General features: G+C 39.8%; 1 protein-coding gene across 1 annotated transcript in view; it reads left to right on the top strand.

The window, feature by feature from the left end:
• LRCH2 (leucine rich repeats and calponin homology domain containing 2) overlaps window positions 1-16,967 on the top strand; it is a 130,763-nt gene that overhangs the window by 99,995 nt on the left and 13,801 nt on the right. The window contains exon 15 of the mRNA XM_030933451.1: window positions 14,059-14,103. Coding sequence (XP_030789311.1) covers window positions 14,059-14,103 — 45 coding nt within the window. The remainder of the gene's footprint in view (window positions 1-14,058; window positions 14,104-16,967) is intronic.

The following is a 16,967-nucleotide window of genomic DNA, read 5'->3' as shown; positions in this document are numbered from 1 at the left end:
TTTTTTTTTTTTTTTTTGAGGTGGAGTCTTCCTCTGTCACCCAGGCTGGAGTGCAATGGCATGATCTCGGCTCACTGCAGCATCTGCTATTGGGGAAACCCCACCCCCGATATTCAACGTGTGTTCTTTTCTATTTTCCTAAGTGGCGACTGGTCTGAGAAATAAAGGGAAAGAGTACAAAAGAGATAAATTTTAAAGCTGGGTGTCTGGGGGAGACATCACATGTCGGCAGGTTCTGTGATGCTCCCTGAGCCGTAAAACCAGCAAGTTTTTATTAGCAATTTTCAAAGGGGAGGGAGTGCATGAATAGGGTATGGGTCACAGAGATCACATGCTTTAAGGGCAACAAAAGATCACAAGGCAGGTTAGGGCGAGATCACAAGGTCAGGGCAAAACTACAATCACTAACGAACTTCCGTGTCCAGCTGTGCACACATTGTCATTGATAAACAAGGTTCAAGAGCAGAGAACCGGTCTGACTATAATTTGCCAGGCTGGAATTTCCTAATCCTAGCAAGCCTAGGGGCGCTGCAGGAGATTAGGGCATGTTTCATCCCTATTTACATCTGCATAAAGGCAGACACTCCCAGGGCAGCCATTTTAGAGACCTCACCCTGGGAATGCATTCTTTTCCCATGGCTATTAGTTATTAATATTCCTTACTGGGGAAAGAATTCAGCGATATTTATCTTACCCGTTTTCGGTAATAAGAGAAATATGACTCTGTTCCACCCAGCCCACAGACAGTCAGACTTTAAAGTTATCTCCCTTGTTCCCTGAAAATCACTGTTATCCTGTTCTTAAGATGCCTAGATTTCGGCCGGGCGCGGTGGCTCAAGCCTGTAATCCCAGCACTTTGGGAGGCCGAGACGGGCGGATCACGAGGTCAGGAGATCGAGACCATCCTGGCTAACACGGTGAAACCCCGTCTCTACTAAAAATACAAAAAAAAAATTAGCCGGGCGAGGTGGCGGGCGCCTGTGGTCCCAGCTACTCAGGAGGCTGAGGCGGGAGAATGGCATGAACCCGGGAGGCGGAGGTTGCAGTGAGCTGAGATCCGGCCACTGCACTCCAGCCTGGGCGACAGAGCAAGACTCCGTCTCAACAAAAAAAAAAAAAAAAAAGATGCCTAGATTTCATGTTGTTCAAATACACATGCTCTACAAACAATTTGTGCAGTTAACACATTCATCACAGGGTCCTGAGGTGACATACATCCTCCTCAGTTTACGAAGATGACAGGATTAAGAGATTAAAGTAAAGACAGGCATAGGAAATCACAAGGGTATGGATTGGGGAAGTGATAAGTGTCCATGAAATCTTCACAATTTATGTTCAGAGATTGCAGTAAAGACAGGCGTAAGAAATTATAAAAGTATTGGGGAACTAATAAATGTCCATGAAACCTTCACAATTGATGTTCGTCTGCCATGGCTTCAGCTGGTCCCTCCGTTCAGGGTCCCTGACTTCCCGCAACAGTCTGCCTCTTGGGTTCAAGCAATTTTCCTGCCTCAGCCTCCTGAGTAGCACATGCCCAGCTAGTTTTTTTATTTTTTGTATTTTTAGTAGAGATGGAGTTTCACCATGTTGGCCAGGCTGGTCTTGAAACTCCTGACTTCCAGTGATCCACCCCCCTCGGCCTCACCCCAACATCACTAAGCTAAAGGGAAAGGTCAAGCTGGGAACTGCTTAGGGGAAACCTGCCTCCAATTCTATTCAAAGTCACCACTGTGCTCACTGAGATAAATGCGTATCTGATTGCCTCCTATGGAGAGGCTAATCAGAAACTTAAGAGAATGCAGCCATTTGTCGCTTATCTACCTATGACCTGGAAGCCCCCTCCCCGCTTCCAGTTTTCCTGCCTTTCTGGACTGAAATGTTTGTCTTACATATGTTGATTGATGTCTTGTGTCTTCCTCAAATGTATAAAACCAAGCTGTGCTCTGACCACCTTGGGCACACGTCATCAGGACTACCTGAGGCTGTGTCACAGGCACCATCCTCAACCTTGGCAAAATAAGCTTTCTAAATTAACTGAGACCTCAAGTGATCCACCCCCTTCGGCCTCCCAAAGCCCTGGAATTACAGGCATGAGCTACGACACTTGGCCTCAAGTGTGTTTCTTGTAGGTAGCAGGTCATTGTGTCTTATTTTTTCATCTAGTCAGCCATTCTATATCTTTTTATTTTAATAGTTTAGTTCACTGACATTTAACGTTACTATTGATGTTTTATTCTACTGCAGCTAAGATGGCACTCAAACCACAATACAAAGTCCTTCCCACTCTTCTTTCCCCTTTCCACAGATAGAGGAACCGCTTTCTGTGGCCACCACCACCACTGACCCATGGGGGTTTCTGCTAGGCCACTGCTCATGTTCTATTAAAGCCAAAGGGCTCTTCAATCAGCTTGTGGTGAATGCTGCCAGTCCTGGGACTCACCCTGAATTCTGGCTTAGGGCAGGTCCAGAAATGCTGCCCAAGAGCGGAGGCCTAGATTCCTGAACTCCAAGAGACTGCTTGTTGCTTACCTCACTGTGAATGAGTGGGTTCCTAAGGTGCCAAGTTTCCCTTTATTTTTCCATCTGCTTTTCTCAAACAGAAGTCTCTCCATGTAGCCACCACAGCTAGTTTTGTGCTAAGTCTTACCTGAAGCCGGCACATCTCAGAGTCTCTCCCAAGGCCCGCAGCATACTACCTGGGCATTGCTGCTGGTTATTCAGGGCCCAAGGGCTCTTTCGTCAGCTGGTGATGACTCCTGGCAGGACTGGGTCCTTCCCTTCAAGGCAGTGGGTTCCCTTTTGGCCCAGGGTGTGTCTAGAAATGTCATCCAGGAGCTAGGGCCTGGAATGGAGGTCTCACAACTCTAGCCAGTGCCCCATCCTATTGTGGCTGAGCTGGTATCCAAGAGGTAAGACACAGTCCTCCTCAGTCTTCCCTATCCTGTCCTCAGGTGAAAGGAAGGGGTCTCTTTCTCATTGATGCGAGGTGCACTGCCTGAGGTTGGGAGAAAAGTGGTACAAGCACTCCCTTAGCTTCCCCTGCTGGTGTCTCCTTAAGTCACATGCCACCCTAGTACACTGGCTCTAAGCCTAGCACAGCACTAGGAGTTGCCTAGAAATTGCAATCCTAGACTGCCTTTCAAGTTTACCTAGAACCCCAGAGTACTTTAGCCTGTGATTGGTGAGGTTACTGAGAAACTTAAGTTCCAGTTGCTGGCATGAGCGATTCCCATCTGGCTAGGGCTGATCCAAATGCTCCCTCCATGCCTGGGTGCTGGTTGAGCGCAGCATAGCTTTGTTCCCCTCTGTGGCACGGCAGCACTAAGTTCAATGTAAACTCCCCCAGTCCCTGTGCTCTCCCTCCCCCAAGTGTACAGGCTTTCTCTCCCTGCACTGCTGGCTGCTGTGGGTAGCTGGCTAATTTTTATATTTTTAGTAGAGATGGTGTTTCACCATATTGTCTAGGCTGGTCTCAAACTCCTGACCTCGTGATCTGCCTGCCCTGGACTCCCAAAGTGTTGAGATTACAGGTGTGAGCCACTGCGCCTGGCCACAAGTGAATTTCTAAATGCATTTAATAATTGATTTCTAGACAAAACAGTTAAAAAGTATTAGAGTATCTCTAGCCAGTTAGTTTTAAATATTATTTGATTTATTTAAGTGGTATATATGTCTTCAAATGTATCTCATTACTATTGTGATAAAACATTATAACTCATAAAATACATATTGATTTCATAAATACAGTACACTATTTTTATTTAAAGGCTAACCCCCTGGAAAATATTTTGACACATTTTCTATGATCATTGTTAGTTTTATACGGGAATAAAAAAGCCACTGGGATTGTAAAATAAACTGATATATTCTGAGTCAGAGTTTGTATACAAGTTATTGTCTCTCCTTTGAAATTAATGTAAGCTTCTGAGGCTAGTCCGAATTCAGTGGTGTTTACAACAAATTGCTCACAATTACACATTTCCTTGTTTATTTTACACTCCCGCTGCTTCACTTGACTGGCCTCAAAAAATATGTGTATATATATGTATATAAAAGCTTCTGAGATGGACTGATCTTTCTATTTTTCTGGTTTTTATACTAGGCCTTTATTGTAACATTTGAGTTTAGATGTAATAAAACTTCAGTAATTCAGAATTCATACTAATACTAGTTGGGGATAGCTGAGTTGAATTAGTAAAAACTTGGAATTAGAGAGTATTTTCAAATCTATGTATATATTAGGTTTGAGTTTTCAAGATATTTAAATATGTGCAGTACTGCAAACTTAGCATCTTTCTAAGTTTTCTTGTATAATGAGTATTTTAAATTAGAATTGTAGTTGAGTAACAGTAATACATTTCCCATTTTCTAAATTCTTAAGTATATCATCTTGTATTTCTTTGCATTTCAATTATCCTCTTATTCTTCTATGTCTTTCCTGCCTCTTTACCTTTCACCTTATAAATGTGCTCAAACCTCTATTATAGGGAAGAAAAAGTAATATCTTTTCCCTACCCGTTGCAAGAATCATAGTTGACACCCCATAACAAAAGATGGATTAACAAGAGAAAGGCATAAAAATTTAATCAAGCTTTTATGTGACACAAAAATGAAGACCCAAAGACCCAGAGAAACAAAGACCCAAAGACCTTCAGAATGAAGACCCAAAGACCCGGGGAAAACTGTACGTTCATGCTAAGTTTGATGAAAGAAATGAATAGTTGTGGAGACACATGATTGAACAAAAAAGGGTATGATCTCATGGTAACAAACTGGGCCTGTTTGTTGAGAATCTTACCTGTGTCTCTCTATGACATTCCTTCTCCTTCAGTGTGCTGCAGGAAACCTGTCTCATGCATCTTAAAGGGAGAAGGGAGGTTAGAGAGTGACCTTTCTAGGTTGTATGGCTTGCTTTGTGAGATGGGGAATTCTAGTTTCTATTACCTGCCTTAGGGAGAGGAAGGGGGATTGAAGAAAGGATGGCCTGGAAAAGGTCAGAGAGTGACCTTGAAGGTGCCATATCTTGGGGTAGTATTTTCTGAGCCCTGACACTACCATTATCCCTGACTGCCCTTTTAGCTGTTGCCTTCTCTCTTTGCTCTCTTTTAGGGCTAAACTTTCTTTTTTTTTTTTTTTTCTTTTGAGTCAGAGCCTCACTCTGTCGCCTAGGCTGGAGTGCAGTGGCGCGATCTCAGCTCACTGCAACCTCCGCCTGCCAGGTTCAAGCGAATTCTCCTGCCTCAGCCTCCCGAGTAGCTGGGATTATGGGCGCCCTCTGCCACACCTGGCTGATTTTTATATTTTTAGTAGAGACAGGGTTTTACTTTGTTGGCTAGGCTGGTCTTGAACTCCTGACCATGGCCAGGCCCAAACTTTCTATTTTTAGTTCTCCAGTTTCTGATCATTCCTTAACCCACAGCAATCTGGCTTTTGCTTCCATTTCTCCACTGAAATAGCCCCTCGCTAGATTTTAACATGCACCTACTAATGGCAAAATCCAGTGTAGCATTTGCAGTGATGACTACATCTTCCTTCTTGATACTCCTGTCTTGGTTTCTATCTCATTTTTCTTCCCTGTTATCATTTTGATGTCCTTGTGTAAGTTTTCTTCTGCTTGCTCTTAGGGTCTGATCCTCATTTTATTACTCTAAAAAGCACTCTCTGGAGTGTTAATGACTCTAGATGTTTCTTATATTCTGATGTGTCTAAATTTACATCCTATAACATTTTTTCTGTTCCCTGAGTCTGTGTTTCTGATTGTTTGCATGCCCTACATACATTTCAGGTTAAGTATCCACCCCATCCCCTAATGGTATCTACCCAGTTGTCTAAACTCTATTCCTCAGTCTTTCTTGATTCTTTTTCTTTCTCATTTCCATCACCTAATTGGTTATCAGCCCTAATATATGCATCCTTTCTGCAATTCATGTCTGTCTCTATTGCCCTTGCCCTTTTTGGAACCCTCATACTTTCTTGCCTAGGCAGTTGTGATAACTGATTAATGGTCCTCCTTTCTCAGCTCTTGGATAATTCTCTGACTTTAAATTTCTTTATTCTAGTGTTCAGTAGCACCATAGCTTGACTGTAGTTAATAATAATTTATTATATATTTTAAAATAGCTAGAAGAAAAGATTGATAATGTTCCCAGCACAAAGACATGATAAATATCTTTGAAGTGATTACCCTGATTTGATGATTACACGTTGTATGCATGTATCACAATATCACAAGTACCTGATAAATATGTACAGTTACGTATCAATAAAAAATAATTATCAATGTGAGAAAATGCCCTTAAATAAAACTGTAAATCTGTAAATGCTCTTTTAAATAAAACTGTAAAACTGTAAATCATCCAAAAAATTTCTTATTGGCTTCCCATTACCAATAAGATAAAGTTTGGACTTGTTAAAATCTTTGTGGACCATTCCTTGTTTCCTTCTCAGTATTTCATTACCTGCTAAAATTCACTTTCCTCAGTAGCCTCATTGAACTGCCCTTTGTTTTCTACACAGGCTATGCTTTCTTAGTTCTTTTTGCTTTTCTTCTTCTGAGAATGCCCATTAGCCCTGTTATCTCTGGCAAATTCCTATTAATTAGAAATGGAAGTATAGTTGGCCTTCTGTATCTGCAGGTTCCATATTCATGCTTTCAGCCAACCAAGATTGAAAATATGTGGGAAAAAAGGCAAAAAAAATAAAAATAATACAAATAAAAAACAATATAGTATAACAACTGTTTAGATAGCATTTACATTGTATTCAGTATTATAAGTAATCTGGAGATGATTTAAACTATACAGGAGGATGTGAGTAGGTTATATGCAAATACTATGCCATTTTATATAAGGGAAGGGACCTGAATATCTGTGAATTTTGGCATGGGTGAGGCGGGGGCAGAGTTCCTGGAACCAATCCCTTGCAAGAGATGATTTTATGGCACAGTGCCTGGGCTTCTAGAATCACACCACTTGGGTTCCAGTCCTTACTTGGATACCTATTAACTATGTGACTTTGTCAAGTCATGTAACCTTAATTAAGTTTGTTTTTAAAAGCTTTACAAATGAGTGTAACAATACAGGCATACTTAAGAGATATTGTGGGTTTGACTCCAGACAACGCCATTAAAGCAAGTATCTGTTCAATAAAGCAAGTCGCATGAATATATATCAATAAAGCACGTCACATGAATATTTGTGGGTTTCCCAGTCCTTAAAAGTTATGTTTACATTGTTCTGTAATCAGCTAAGTGTATAATAGTATTATGTATTAAAAATGATATCTTAATTAAAAATACTTTATTGCTAAAAATTGCTCACAATTATCTGAGCCTTCAGCGAGTCATATCTTTTTACTGGTGGAGGGTCTTGTGTAGATGTTAATGGTGGTTACTGAAGGTTGGGTGGCTATGGCGATTTCTAGTTTGCCACATCAATGGACTTTCCTTTCACAACAGATTTCTCTGTAGCATGCGATGCTGTTAGATAGCATTTTACTTACGGTAGAACTTCTCTCAAAATTGGAGTCAGTCCTCTAAAACCCTGCCACTGCTTTATCAAATAAGAGTATGTCACATTGTAAATCATTTGTTTTCATTTCAACAGTATTCACAGCTTCTTCAGCAGGAGTAAATTCTACCTTAAAAATTCCTACCTTTTTTGCACATCCATTAAAAGCAACTCCTTATTTGTTAAAGTTTTATCATGAGATTGCAGTAATTCACTCACATCTTTAAGCTCTACTTCTAGGCCAGGCGTGGTAGCTCATGCCTGTAATCCTAGAACTTTGGGAGGCCGAGGTAGGTGGATCCCTTGAGCTCAGGAGTTTGAGACCAGCTTGGGCCAATGACAAAACCCCGTCTCTACAAAAAATACAAAAAAATTAGCTGGTCATGGTGGCACATGCTTGTAGTCCCCTCTACTTGGTGGGGAGGGCTGAGGCAGGAGGATCGTTAGAGCCCAGGAGGTCAAGGCTGCAGTGAGCCAAGATCACGACACTGCACTCCAGCCAGGGTGACAAAATGAAACCCTGTCTCAAAAAAAAAAAAAAAAAAAAAAAAAAAAAAAAAAAAAAAAAGCTCTACTTTTAGTTCTCCTGCTGTTTCTACCACATCTGCAGTTATTTCCTCCACTGATGTCTTGAGCCCTTCAAAATCATCCATGACAATCAGAATGAATTTCTTCCAAAATCTCGTTAATGTTGATATTTTGACCTCCTCCCATAAATCACAAATGTTCTTTTTTTTTTTTTTTTTTTTTTTTTTTTTTTTTTTTTTTTTGAGACGGAGTCTCGCTCTGTCACCCAGGCTGGAGTGCAGTGGCCGGATCTCAGCTCACTGCAAGCTCCGCCTCCCGGGTCCACGCCATTCTCCTGCCTCAGCCTCCCAAGTAGCTGGGACTACAGGCGCCCGCCACCTCGCCCGGCTAGTTTTTGTATTTTTTAGTAGAGACGGGGTTTCACCGTGTTAGCCAGGATGGTCTCGATCTCCTGACCTCGTGATCCGCCCGTCTCGGCCTCCCAAAGTGCTGGGATTACAGGCTTGAGCCACCGCGCCCGGCCTAAATCACAAATGTTCTTAATAGCATCTAGAATGATGAATCATTTGCAGAGGTTTTCAATTTACTTTGCCCAGGCCCATCAGAAGAATCACTATCTATGACCCCAATAGCTTTATATGTTATGTTATTACTTAAATAGTAAGACTTGAAAGTTGATATTACTCCTTGATCCATGCACTGCAGAATGGATGTTATGCACGAAAACCACATTGATCTCTTTGAACATCTTCATGAGAACTCTTGGTTGACTAGATTCATTGTAAATGAGCAGTAACATTATGAAAGGAATATTTTTTTCAGAGCTCAATAAGTAGGCTTAACATATGCAGTAAAGCATGCTGTAAACAGATATGCTGTCATCCAGGCTTGCTGTTCTATTTATAAAGCACAGGTAGAAAATATTTAGCATAATTATTAAGATACCTAGGATTTTTGGGATGGTTAAATGAACATTGGCTTCAATTTAGAGTCAGCAGCTGCATTAGCCCCTAACAAGAGTCAGCCTGTTCTTTGAAGCTTTGAAGCAGGCATTAACTTCTCTCTATCTACAACAGTCTTAGATGTCATATTCTTCCAATAGAAGGCTGTTTTGTCTACATAGAAAATTTGTTGTTTAGTGTAGTCACCTTTATTAATTGTCTTAGCTAGCTAGATCTTCTGTATAACTTGCTTCACCTTCTACATCAGCACTTGCTACTTCACCTTGCACTTTTATGTTACGCAGTCAGCTTCTCTCCTTCAATCTCATGAACCAACCAACCTCTACAGCTTCCAACTTTTCTTCAGCAGCTTCCTCACCTTGACTTCATAGGATTGAAGAGAGTTAGGGCCTTGCTCTGGACTGGGCTTTGTCTTAAGGGAAAGTTGTGGCTGGTTTGCTGTTCTATCCAGACCACTCAAACTTTGTCCATATTAGCAGTAAGACTGTTTTGCTTTCCTATTTTTGTTATGTTCACTGGAATGAGTAGCACTTTTAATTTTCTTCAACACTTATTTGCATGCATAGCTTAGTTAATTGGAGCAAGAGGCCTAGCTTCATCCTATCTCTGCTTTCTACCTGTCTTCCTCACTAAGCTTAATCATTTCAAGCTTTTTTTTTTTTTTGAGACGGAGTCTTGCTCTGCTGCCCAGGCTGGAGTGCAGTGGCCGGCTCTCAGCTCACTGCAAGCTCCGCCTCCCGGGTTCACGCCATTCTCCTGTCTCAGCCTCCCGAGTAGCTGGGACTACAGGCGCCCGCCTCGTCGCCCGGCTAGTTTTTTTTTTGTATTTTTTAGTAGAGACGGGGTTTCACCGTATTAGCCAGGATGGTCTCGATCTCCTGACCTCATGATCCGCCCGTCTCGGCCTCCCAAAGTGCTGGGATTACAGGCTTGAGCCACCGCGCCCGGCTCATTTCAAGCTTTTTATTTAAAGTGAAAGACATACGATTTCTTTTCACTTGAACACTCAGAGGCCATTGTGGGATTATTAATTGGCCTAATTACAATATTCTTGTGTGTCAGAGAATAGGAGATAGGGAACAACCTGTTAGTGGAGCAGTCAGAACACACACAACATTTATCGATTAAGTTTGTTTTCTTATATGGGTGTCATTTGAGTCATCTCTCAAAAATTGCAATAGAAACATCAAAGATCACTATCACAGATCACCATAACAGATATGATAATAATGAAAAAGTTTGAAATATTGTGAGAATTCCCAAAATTTGACAGACATGAAGCGAGTACATGCTATTGGAAAAATGGTACCAATAGACTTGCTTGATACAGGGTTGCCACAAACCTTTTCTGCACATTTTGAAACTTTGTATTTGCACATTTAAAAAATTGTATATCCCAATAAAATCACTGGAACAAAAAAATTGATACTGTGATTAAACTGAATTTTATAGCTTGCAGGACACCTTGGGTCAGCTTGGTTTTACTCTAGCTTTTACTGTCATTCCACCCTGCTTCTTCCTTCACCAACATTCAAATTCTTTCCCTTATCTGCTAGCCAGGCAGATGGGAGAGGCAAAAGCAGTCTTCATTTTCAGTAGCTCTTGATTCTTTGATGTGAGAGGAACAGCACAGTCATTTAAACTTGATCGAACCTCTTTGTATCTTGCAAAGTTCATCAGCCAAAAAAAGTAAAATATGAAGGCAATGCTTGTGCAATGTACAGTTCATTTTCATGATGTATACCTTATTATGATTTGTCTACTTGCTTCTCCTGTTTGGTCATTTCTTTGGAAGGCAGTGAATTTTTTTCTTGCGTTTTTTGTCTTCTTCAATTGTGACTTACCACATTTCTCAATCCTAGCCATATCAGGTTTGTTGGATGTGGTTGCCAAGGAAGTAGGGTAAGGCATTTGAGCAAGCAGAATCTGATCTGCTCAATGGCCACCAGTGGGTGTCTACAAACATTCAATTTGTAAAAAGAAGAATATTGTATCTGTGAAGTGCAGTAAAGCAAAACTCAATAAGATGAGGTGTGCCTGTACTTTCCTTCACATGATTGTTATAACTATTAAATTATTTAATAATAAAAGTGCTTAGAATTACACTTGCCACAGAGTAAGCACTTAATAAATATTAGCATATTCACTCAAATATCACTGTTTCATTGACATATAGATTAAAACCAAAAATAAGTGACTTCAGTGATTTGTCTTGCCTGATAAATAGGATTTTTTCACACATGCCAATTTCATTCAGTGGCTCTCTGGCACACTGGGTTGAAGGCATATTGAGGTTGTGTGTGAGATCACCTGGAAAGAGCATGCTGCTAGATTAGTGATAGTTGTCATAGGAGAGACGGTGGAGGAACAATATGTTTTGTATTTATTATCTCTAATACAGCTCACCCCCCAGTTTGTGGTTAAGATATCGGGTTGGTTATCTATTTTTCCAAGGGTTATGGAAGATAATGCTGCATATGTAAAGGGGACCATTAAATAGAACCAATGGAACAGAACAGAGGCCTCAGAAATAACACCACACAACTACAACCATCTGATATTTGACAAACCTGACAAAAACAAGAAATGGGGAAAGGAGTCTCTATTTGATAAAAGGTGCTGGGAAAACTGGCTAGCCATATGTGGAAAGCTGAAACTGGATCCCTTCCTTACATCTTATACAAAAATTAATTCAAGATGGACTAAAGACTTTAATGTTAGACCTAAAACCATAAAAACCCTAGAAGAAAACCTAGGCAATACCATTCAGGACATAGGCATGGGCAAGGACTTCATGACTGAAACACCGAAAGCAATGCCAACAAAAGCCAAAACTGACAAATGGGATCTAATTAAAGAGCTTCTATACAGCAAAAGAAACTACCATCAGAGTGAACAGGCAACCTATAGAATGGGAGAAAATTTTAACAATCTACCCATCTGACAAAGGGCTAATATCCATCTACAAAGAACTTAAACAAATTTACAAGAAAAAAAATCAAACAACCCCATCAAAAAGTGGGCAAAAGATAGGAACAGACACTTCTCAAAAGAAGACATTTATGCAGCCAACAGACACATGAAAAAATGCTCATCATCACTGGCCATCAGAAATGCACATCAAAACCACAGTGAGATACCGTCTCATACCAGTTAGAATGGCAGTCATTAAAATGTCAGGAAACAACAGGTGCTGGAGAGGATGTGGAGAAATAGGAACACTTTTACACTGTTGGTGGGACTATAAACTAGTTCAACCATTGTGGAAGACAGTGTGGCGATTTCTCAAGGATTTAGAACTGGAAATACCATTTGACCTAGCCATCCCATTACTGGTTATATACCCAAAGGATTATAAATCATGCTACTATAAAGACACATGCACATGTATGTTTATTGTGGCACTATTCACAATAGCAAAGACTTGGAACCAACCCATATGTCCATCAATGATAGACTGGATTAAGAAAATGTGGCACATATACACCATGGAATACAATGCAGCCATAAAAAAGGATGAGTTCATGTCCTTTGTAGGGACATGGATGAAGCTGGAAACCATCATTCTCAGCAAACTATCACAAGGACAGAAAACCAAACACCGCATGTTCTCACTCGTAGGTAGGAATTGAACAATGAGAACACTTGGACACAGGGTGGGGAACATCACACATGGGGGCGTGTCATGGGGTGGAGGGAAGCTGGAGAAATACCGTTAGGAGACATACCTAATGTAAATGACGAGTTAATGGGTGCAGCACACCAACATGACACATGTATACATATGTAACAAACCTGCACATTGTGCACATGTACCCTAGAACTTAAAGTATAATAAAAAAAATTGACCACAAATATAAGTATATACAAATGTAAAAAAAAATAAGAATAATTTAAAAAGAAAGAACCTTGAATGCCAGACAAAGAAGTTTGGACATAATCCGAAAGTTAGTAGGTGTTACAACAGGACAGTCATGAGTTGCAAACGGAAGGTTAATCTGCCACTGATTTGTAGGATCATTTGCAGTGAAGAGGAGTCAGAAGTAAGAATTCCAGTGGTTGTCATACTGTATTTTCTTGAGTCTAAGCATTTTTTTTTTTTTTTTTTTGAGACAGAGTCTCGCTCTGTGGCCCAGGCTGGAGTGCAGTGGCCGGATCTCAGCTCACTGCAAGCTCCGCCTCCTGGGTTCACGCCATTCTCCTGCCTCAGCCTCCCGAGTAGCTGGGACTACAGGCGCCCCCCTCCTCGCCCGGCTAGTTTTTTGTATTTTTCAGTAGAGACGGGGTTTCACCGTGTTAGCCAGGATGGTCTCTATCTCCTGACCTCGTGATCCACCTGTCTCGGCCTCCCAAAGTGCTGAGATTACAGGCTTGAGCCACCGTGCCCGGCCTTACTCTAAGCATTTTTTCACATATAAGCCTAGTTCTTATGTAGTCGGGTTGTTAAGAAGATTAAATGGATTAATACATGTAAGACATTTAAATCAGTGACTGGCATATAGCAAGCACTAGTACAAGTGTTAGCTGTCATCATTATTATAATTATTAATCAATATATACATTTAATGTAGTTTTTTTTAACCCAAAAGCAGTAGGTTTCTTAATAATAGATGACATCTTAGAATGGTGAGATTATAGACCAGGTGTAAGATAATGAGGGCCTGGGAAAGGGTGGTAGTTGTGAGAATTCTGAAGAAGTAAGTCTGAGAGAGATTAAAAAAAGAATTGACTTGATGACATGTTAGATATAGTGAATTAAGAAAAAGGAAAATTCTAAGACAACCCTCAGATTACACACCTTAATGAATGGGAAACAGCTTGACTTAAGAAAGAAATGTTACTTGATCTGTGTAAAGTACTTACAACAAGGCCTTGCACATGGAAAGCATTATATTTGTTAGTTTTAGTAGTAGGACTGTTTACACTTGTTATATACTTAAATTTGTTATCAGGTAATTTAATAAAGCTACCAAAATATGAAAGAGCCTTGTACATAGTTTACTAGTAGAGAATTTATATGTTCAAGGGAAAATAAATTATGTGTTTTAAATATTTTTCAGTATAAATCAATGAGGAAGAGTTCAAGTGGCAATGAAAATGATGAGGTAAGAAAAGATAATTATTTGAAATGTTTACTTATATGAAGTTGGCTCAGTGAAAGTAAAATGCAATCCATTTTTCAGATTCTTTGTTATTGATTTAATGCATGTTTTTTGTCCAACAATAAAAACATATGAGCATCATCATGCAGTTATTAATTTGATCACTTAATTTCCATATGTCCTTTAGAATGGAATTACTAATAATTCAGTTTTAGAATTTTATCATCATTCATCTTAGACCTGTAATCCATGAGTGTAGGTGTGTTGTCTTTCACATCTTTTATGTTTCTAAGTCAGCCTGGTTGTCAATTGAGATTTTTTTTTAGGAACTTTGTTTAGGAACTCCTTCCACAAATTCTGCATACATTTTAAAATTTAAAATTTGACTTCTACAGTTTGTGCATTACCATAAACCTTTCTACTGCACCAGTGTAAACTATGCAGCAACCTATCATTGTTGAAAAGATATATTCTCATTACTATAAATTTTGTGTATTTTTGTTGGAGAGATTGGTATTTAATTTCAGGTTGGGTACTTGGCAGGGCTTCTGAAAATGTCTTCAGTTTTAGGAAATAGAATCACACAGGGAAGAATAATGAATAGAGCCAGATGATTGGGCGTCTGCCAGATCAGATGCCGATTTCTCTCCATGACCTCTCCAGTAGTATTTACTGGGATGAATAAAAGTCAGCTATGGCTATAGCTGGTCATATTTTCACTGTTAGTATTTATGCTTAAGCCTGAATTACATGTTTGATATGGGTATGCTTGGCAATATTTACCCGTGCATGAGCACAATCAGTTCCTGCACACCTGTCTAAGCTTTCCATTGCACCAACTCCACAGGATCCCAGCTTACACTTTAAATATTATTCTCAGGGAATGGCCTATTGTGTGGTCTCTAGCATGTCTTCACCAGCTGTCAAAGCTTCAGTGAATAACACCTGCTGAAGCCTCTCAGATTTGTCTGGGAGAGGTTCAAGCCCTTGCAATCTTTTATCTGTCTTCCTACCTGCTTAGAATTTCTGCTGGATATATCTCATAAACCCAATAGGACTAAATATGTTCAAAACTGAGTTTTTTAAAAAATTTTTGATTGTAAACCCACTTTTTCACTAATATCCAACAGTTTGTGCAGTGGCTCTCAACTTTGGCTGTACACTAAAATTACGAGGTGAGCTTTAGACAATACTGTTGCCTGGGTCACACCCCCTAGATATTATAATTTAATTGGCCTGTGGTATGATATGGTATGGACTGAGCAATGAAGTTTTTAATATTTCCCATGTAAGTTTAATGTCCAGCCAAGGTTGAGAACTACTGAGTTAATGGAATCACCTTCCATCATCTAGCTGGAGCAGTGTCTGGCAAATTATGACCCACGGGCCAAATTTGACATACTGTATGTGATTGTAAGTGAAGCTTTGTCAGAAAGCAGCCATACTCATTTGCCTATGGCTACCTTTTCATTACTGTGGCAGAGTTTGAGTATAGTAGCCCTCCTTTTTCTCCATTTCACTTTCCAAGGTTTCAGTTACCTGTGGTCAGCCACAGTCTAAAAATAGGTGAGTACAGTACAATAAGACACTTAGAGACTACATTTACATAACTTTTATTAGAATACATTGTTATAATTGTTCTATTTTATTATTAGTTATTGATGTTAATCTCATACCTGATTTATAAATTAAACTTTATCATAGGTATGTATGTATAGGAAAAAACATAGCACATGTATTATAAAGAATCTGGTACTATCTGCGGTTTCAGGCATTCACTGGGGTTCTTGGAACATATTCCTCATGGAGTAGGAGAACAGCTAGTTGTCACAAAGCCTAAAATATTTGTCATCTGCCTTTGACAGAAAACATTTTGTTTTCCCTGTCTCCTCATACCCGCTTTTCTCTTGCCTGCCTCAGTATCTAATCAGTAGCCAAGACTTACTGTTTGTTTATGTGCACAAAATATTTTGCATACATTACGCTGTTATTTCACTGTTTCTGCTCTGGTGGAGGCCCCCATCCATTTCTTGCCTGTACTACTGCAATAGCTTCCTTGCTCTTCTCCCTTTCTCTAGTCCATTCTCACTGCAGCCGGAGTGGTCATTTCAAAGAACACAGATGCAATCAGGCTATTCCCTTGCTTGGAAACCTTCAGTTTCCCCCCATAACTTAGAAGATAAATTCTAGATCCTCTTTTATCAAGCCCCTGCTTGCCACATCAGCCTTAATTCATATCTTGCTCTTCTTTCACCTTACCCTCCATTCACCTTACCCTCCAGCAAGACAAAACTGCTCAGAGGTTTTCTGCACTCATCTTTACATTTGTTGCTTCCATGCTTTGGTTCTTCTTCTCTCATCTTAGCATGTTATTCCCTTCTTTCTTCTTCTGGTAAACACTCAGTTTTTTACTGAATTTATACTTTCTCAGGAAATTTGCCTTTCTCTACCATCTTCATCATCCCCCACCAAGTGCCCCTTATCTGTGCCTCGTAATATGCCATACATTGTTCTGTATTATACTGAGAATGTTGTATTACCTGTATACATGAATCTGTTTCTCTCTTCGACTGAAAGGTCCTTGGATGGGTGATATTTTACTAAATTTCAGTACTCTCAGTGTCTAGCATAGTGTCTGACATATAGTAGGTAGCCAATAACCATTTGTTGAATGAATGAATACATGTTCTATGTAGTGTGCATATTCAAAGTTAAATGTCAAAATTTTCGTATTTGGTTGGCAGTAGAATAGTCATTTAAAAATCATGGACCATTTAATGTTTTATTAAATTAAATTCTTTGTAATTATCAATAAGCCTATATTAGATACATGTAAATTTTCAAATGAAAGTTATTTCGGGTGATGG

Source organism: Rhinopithecus roxellana, chromosome 7, assembly GCF_007565055.1.
Source record: "Rhinopithecus roxellana isolate Shanxi Qingling chromosome 7, ASM756505v1, whole genome shotgun sequence".
Lineage (NCBI taxonomy): Eukaryota > Metazoa > Chordata > Mammalia > Primates > Cercopithecidae > Rhinopithecus > Rhinopithecus roxellana.
Note: the sequence above shows the minus strand (reverse complement) of the source record. Positions and strands in the feature narration are given on the sequence as shown.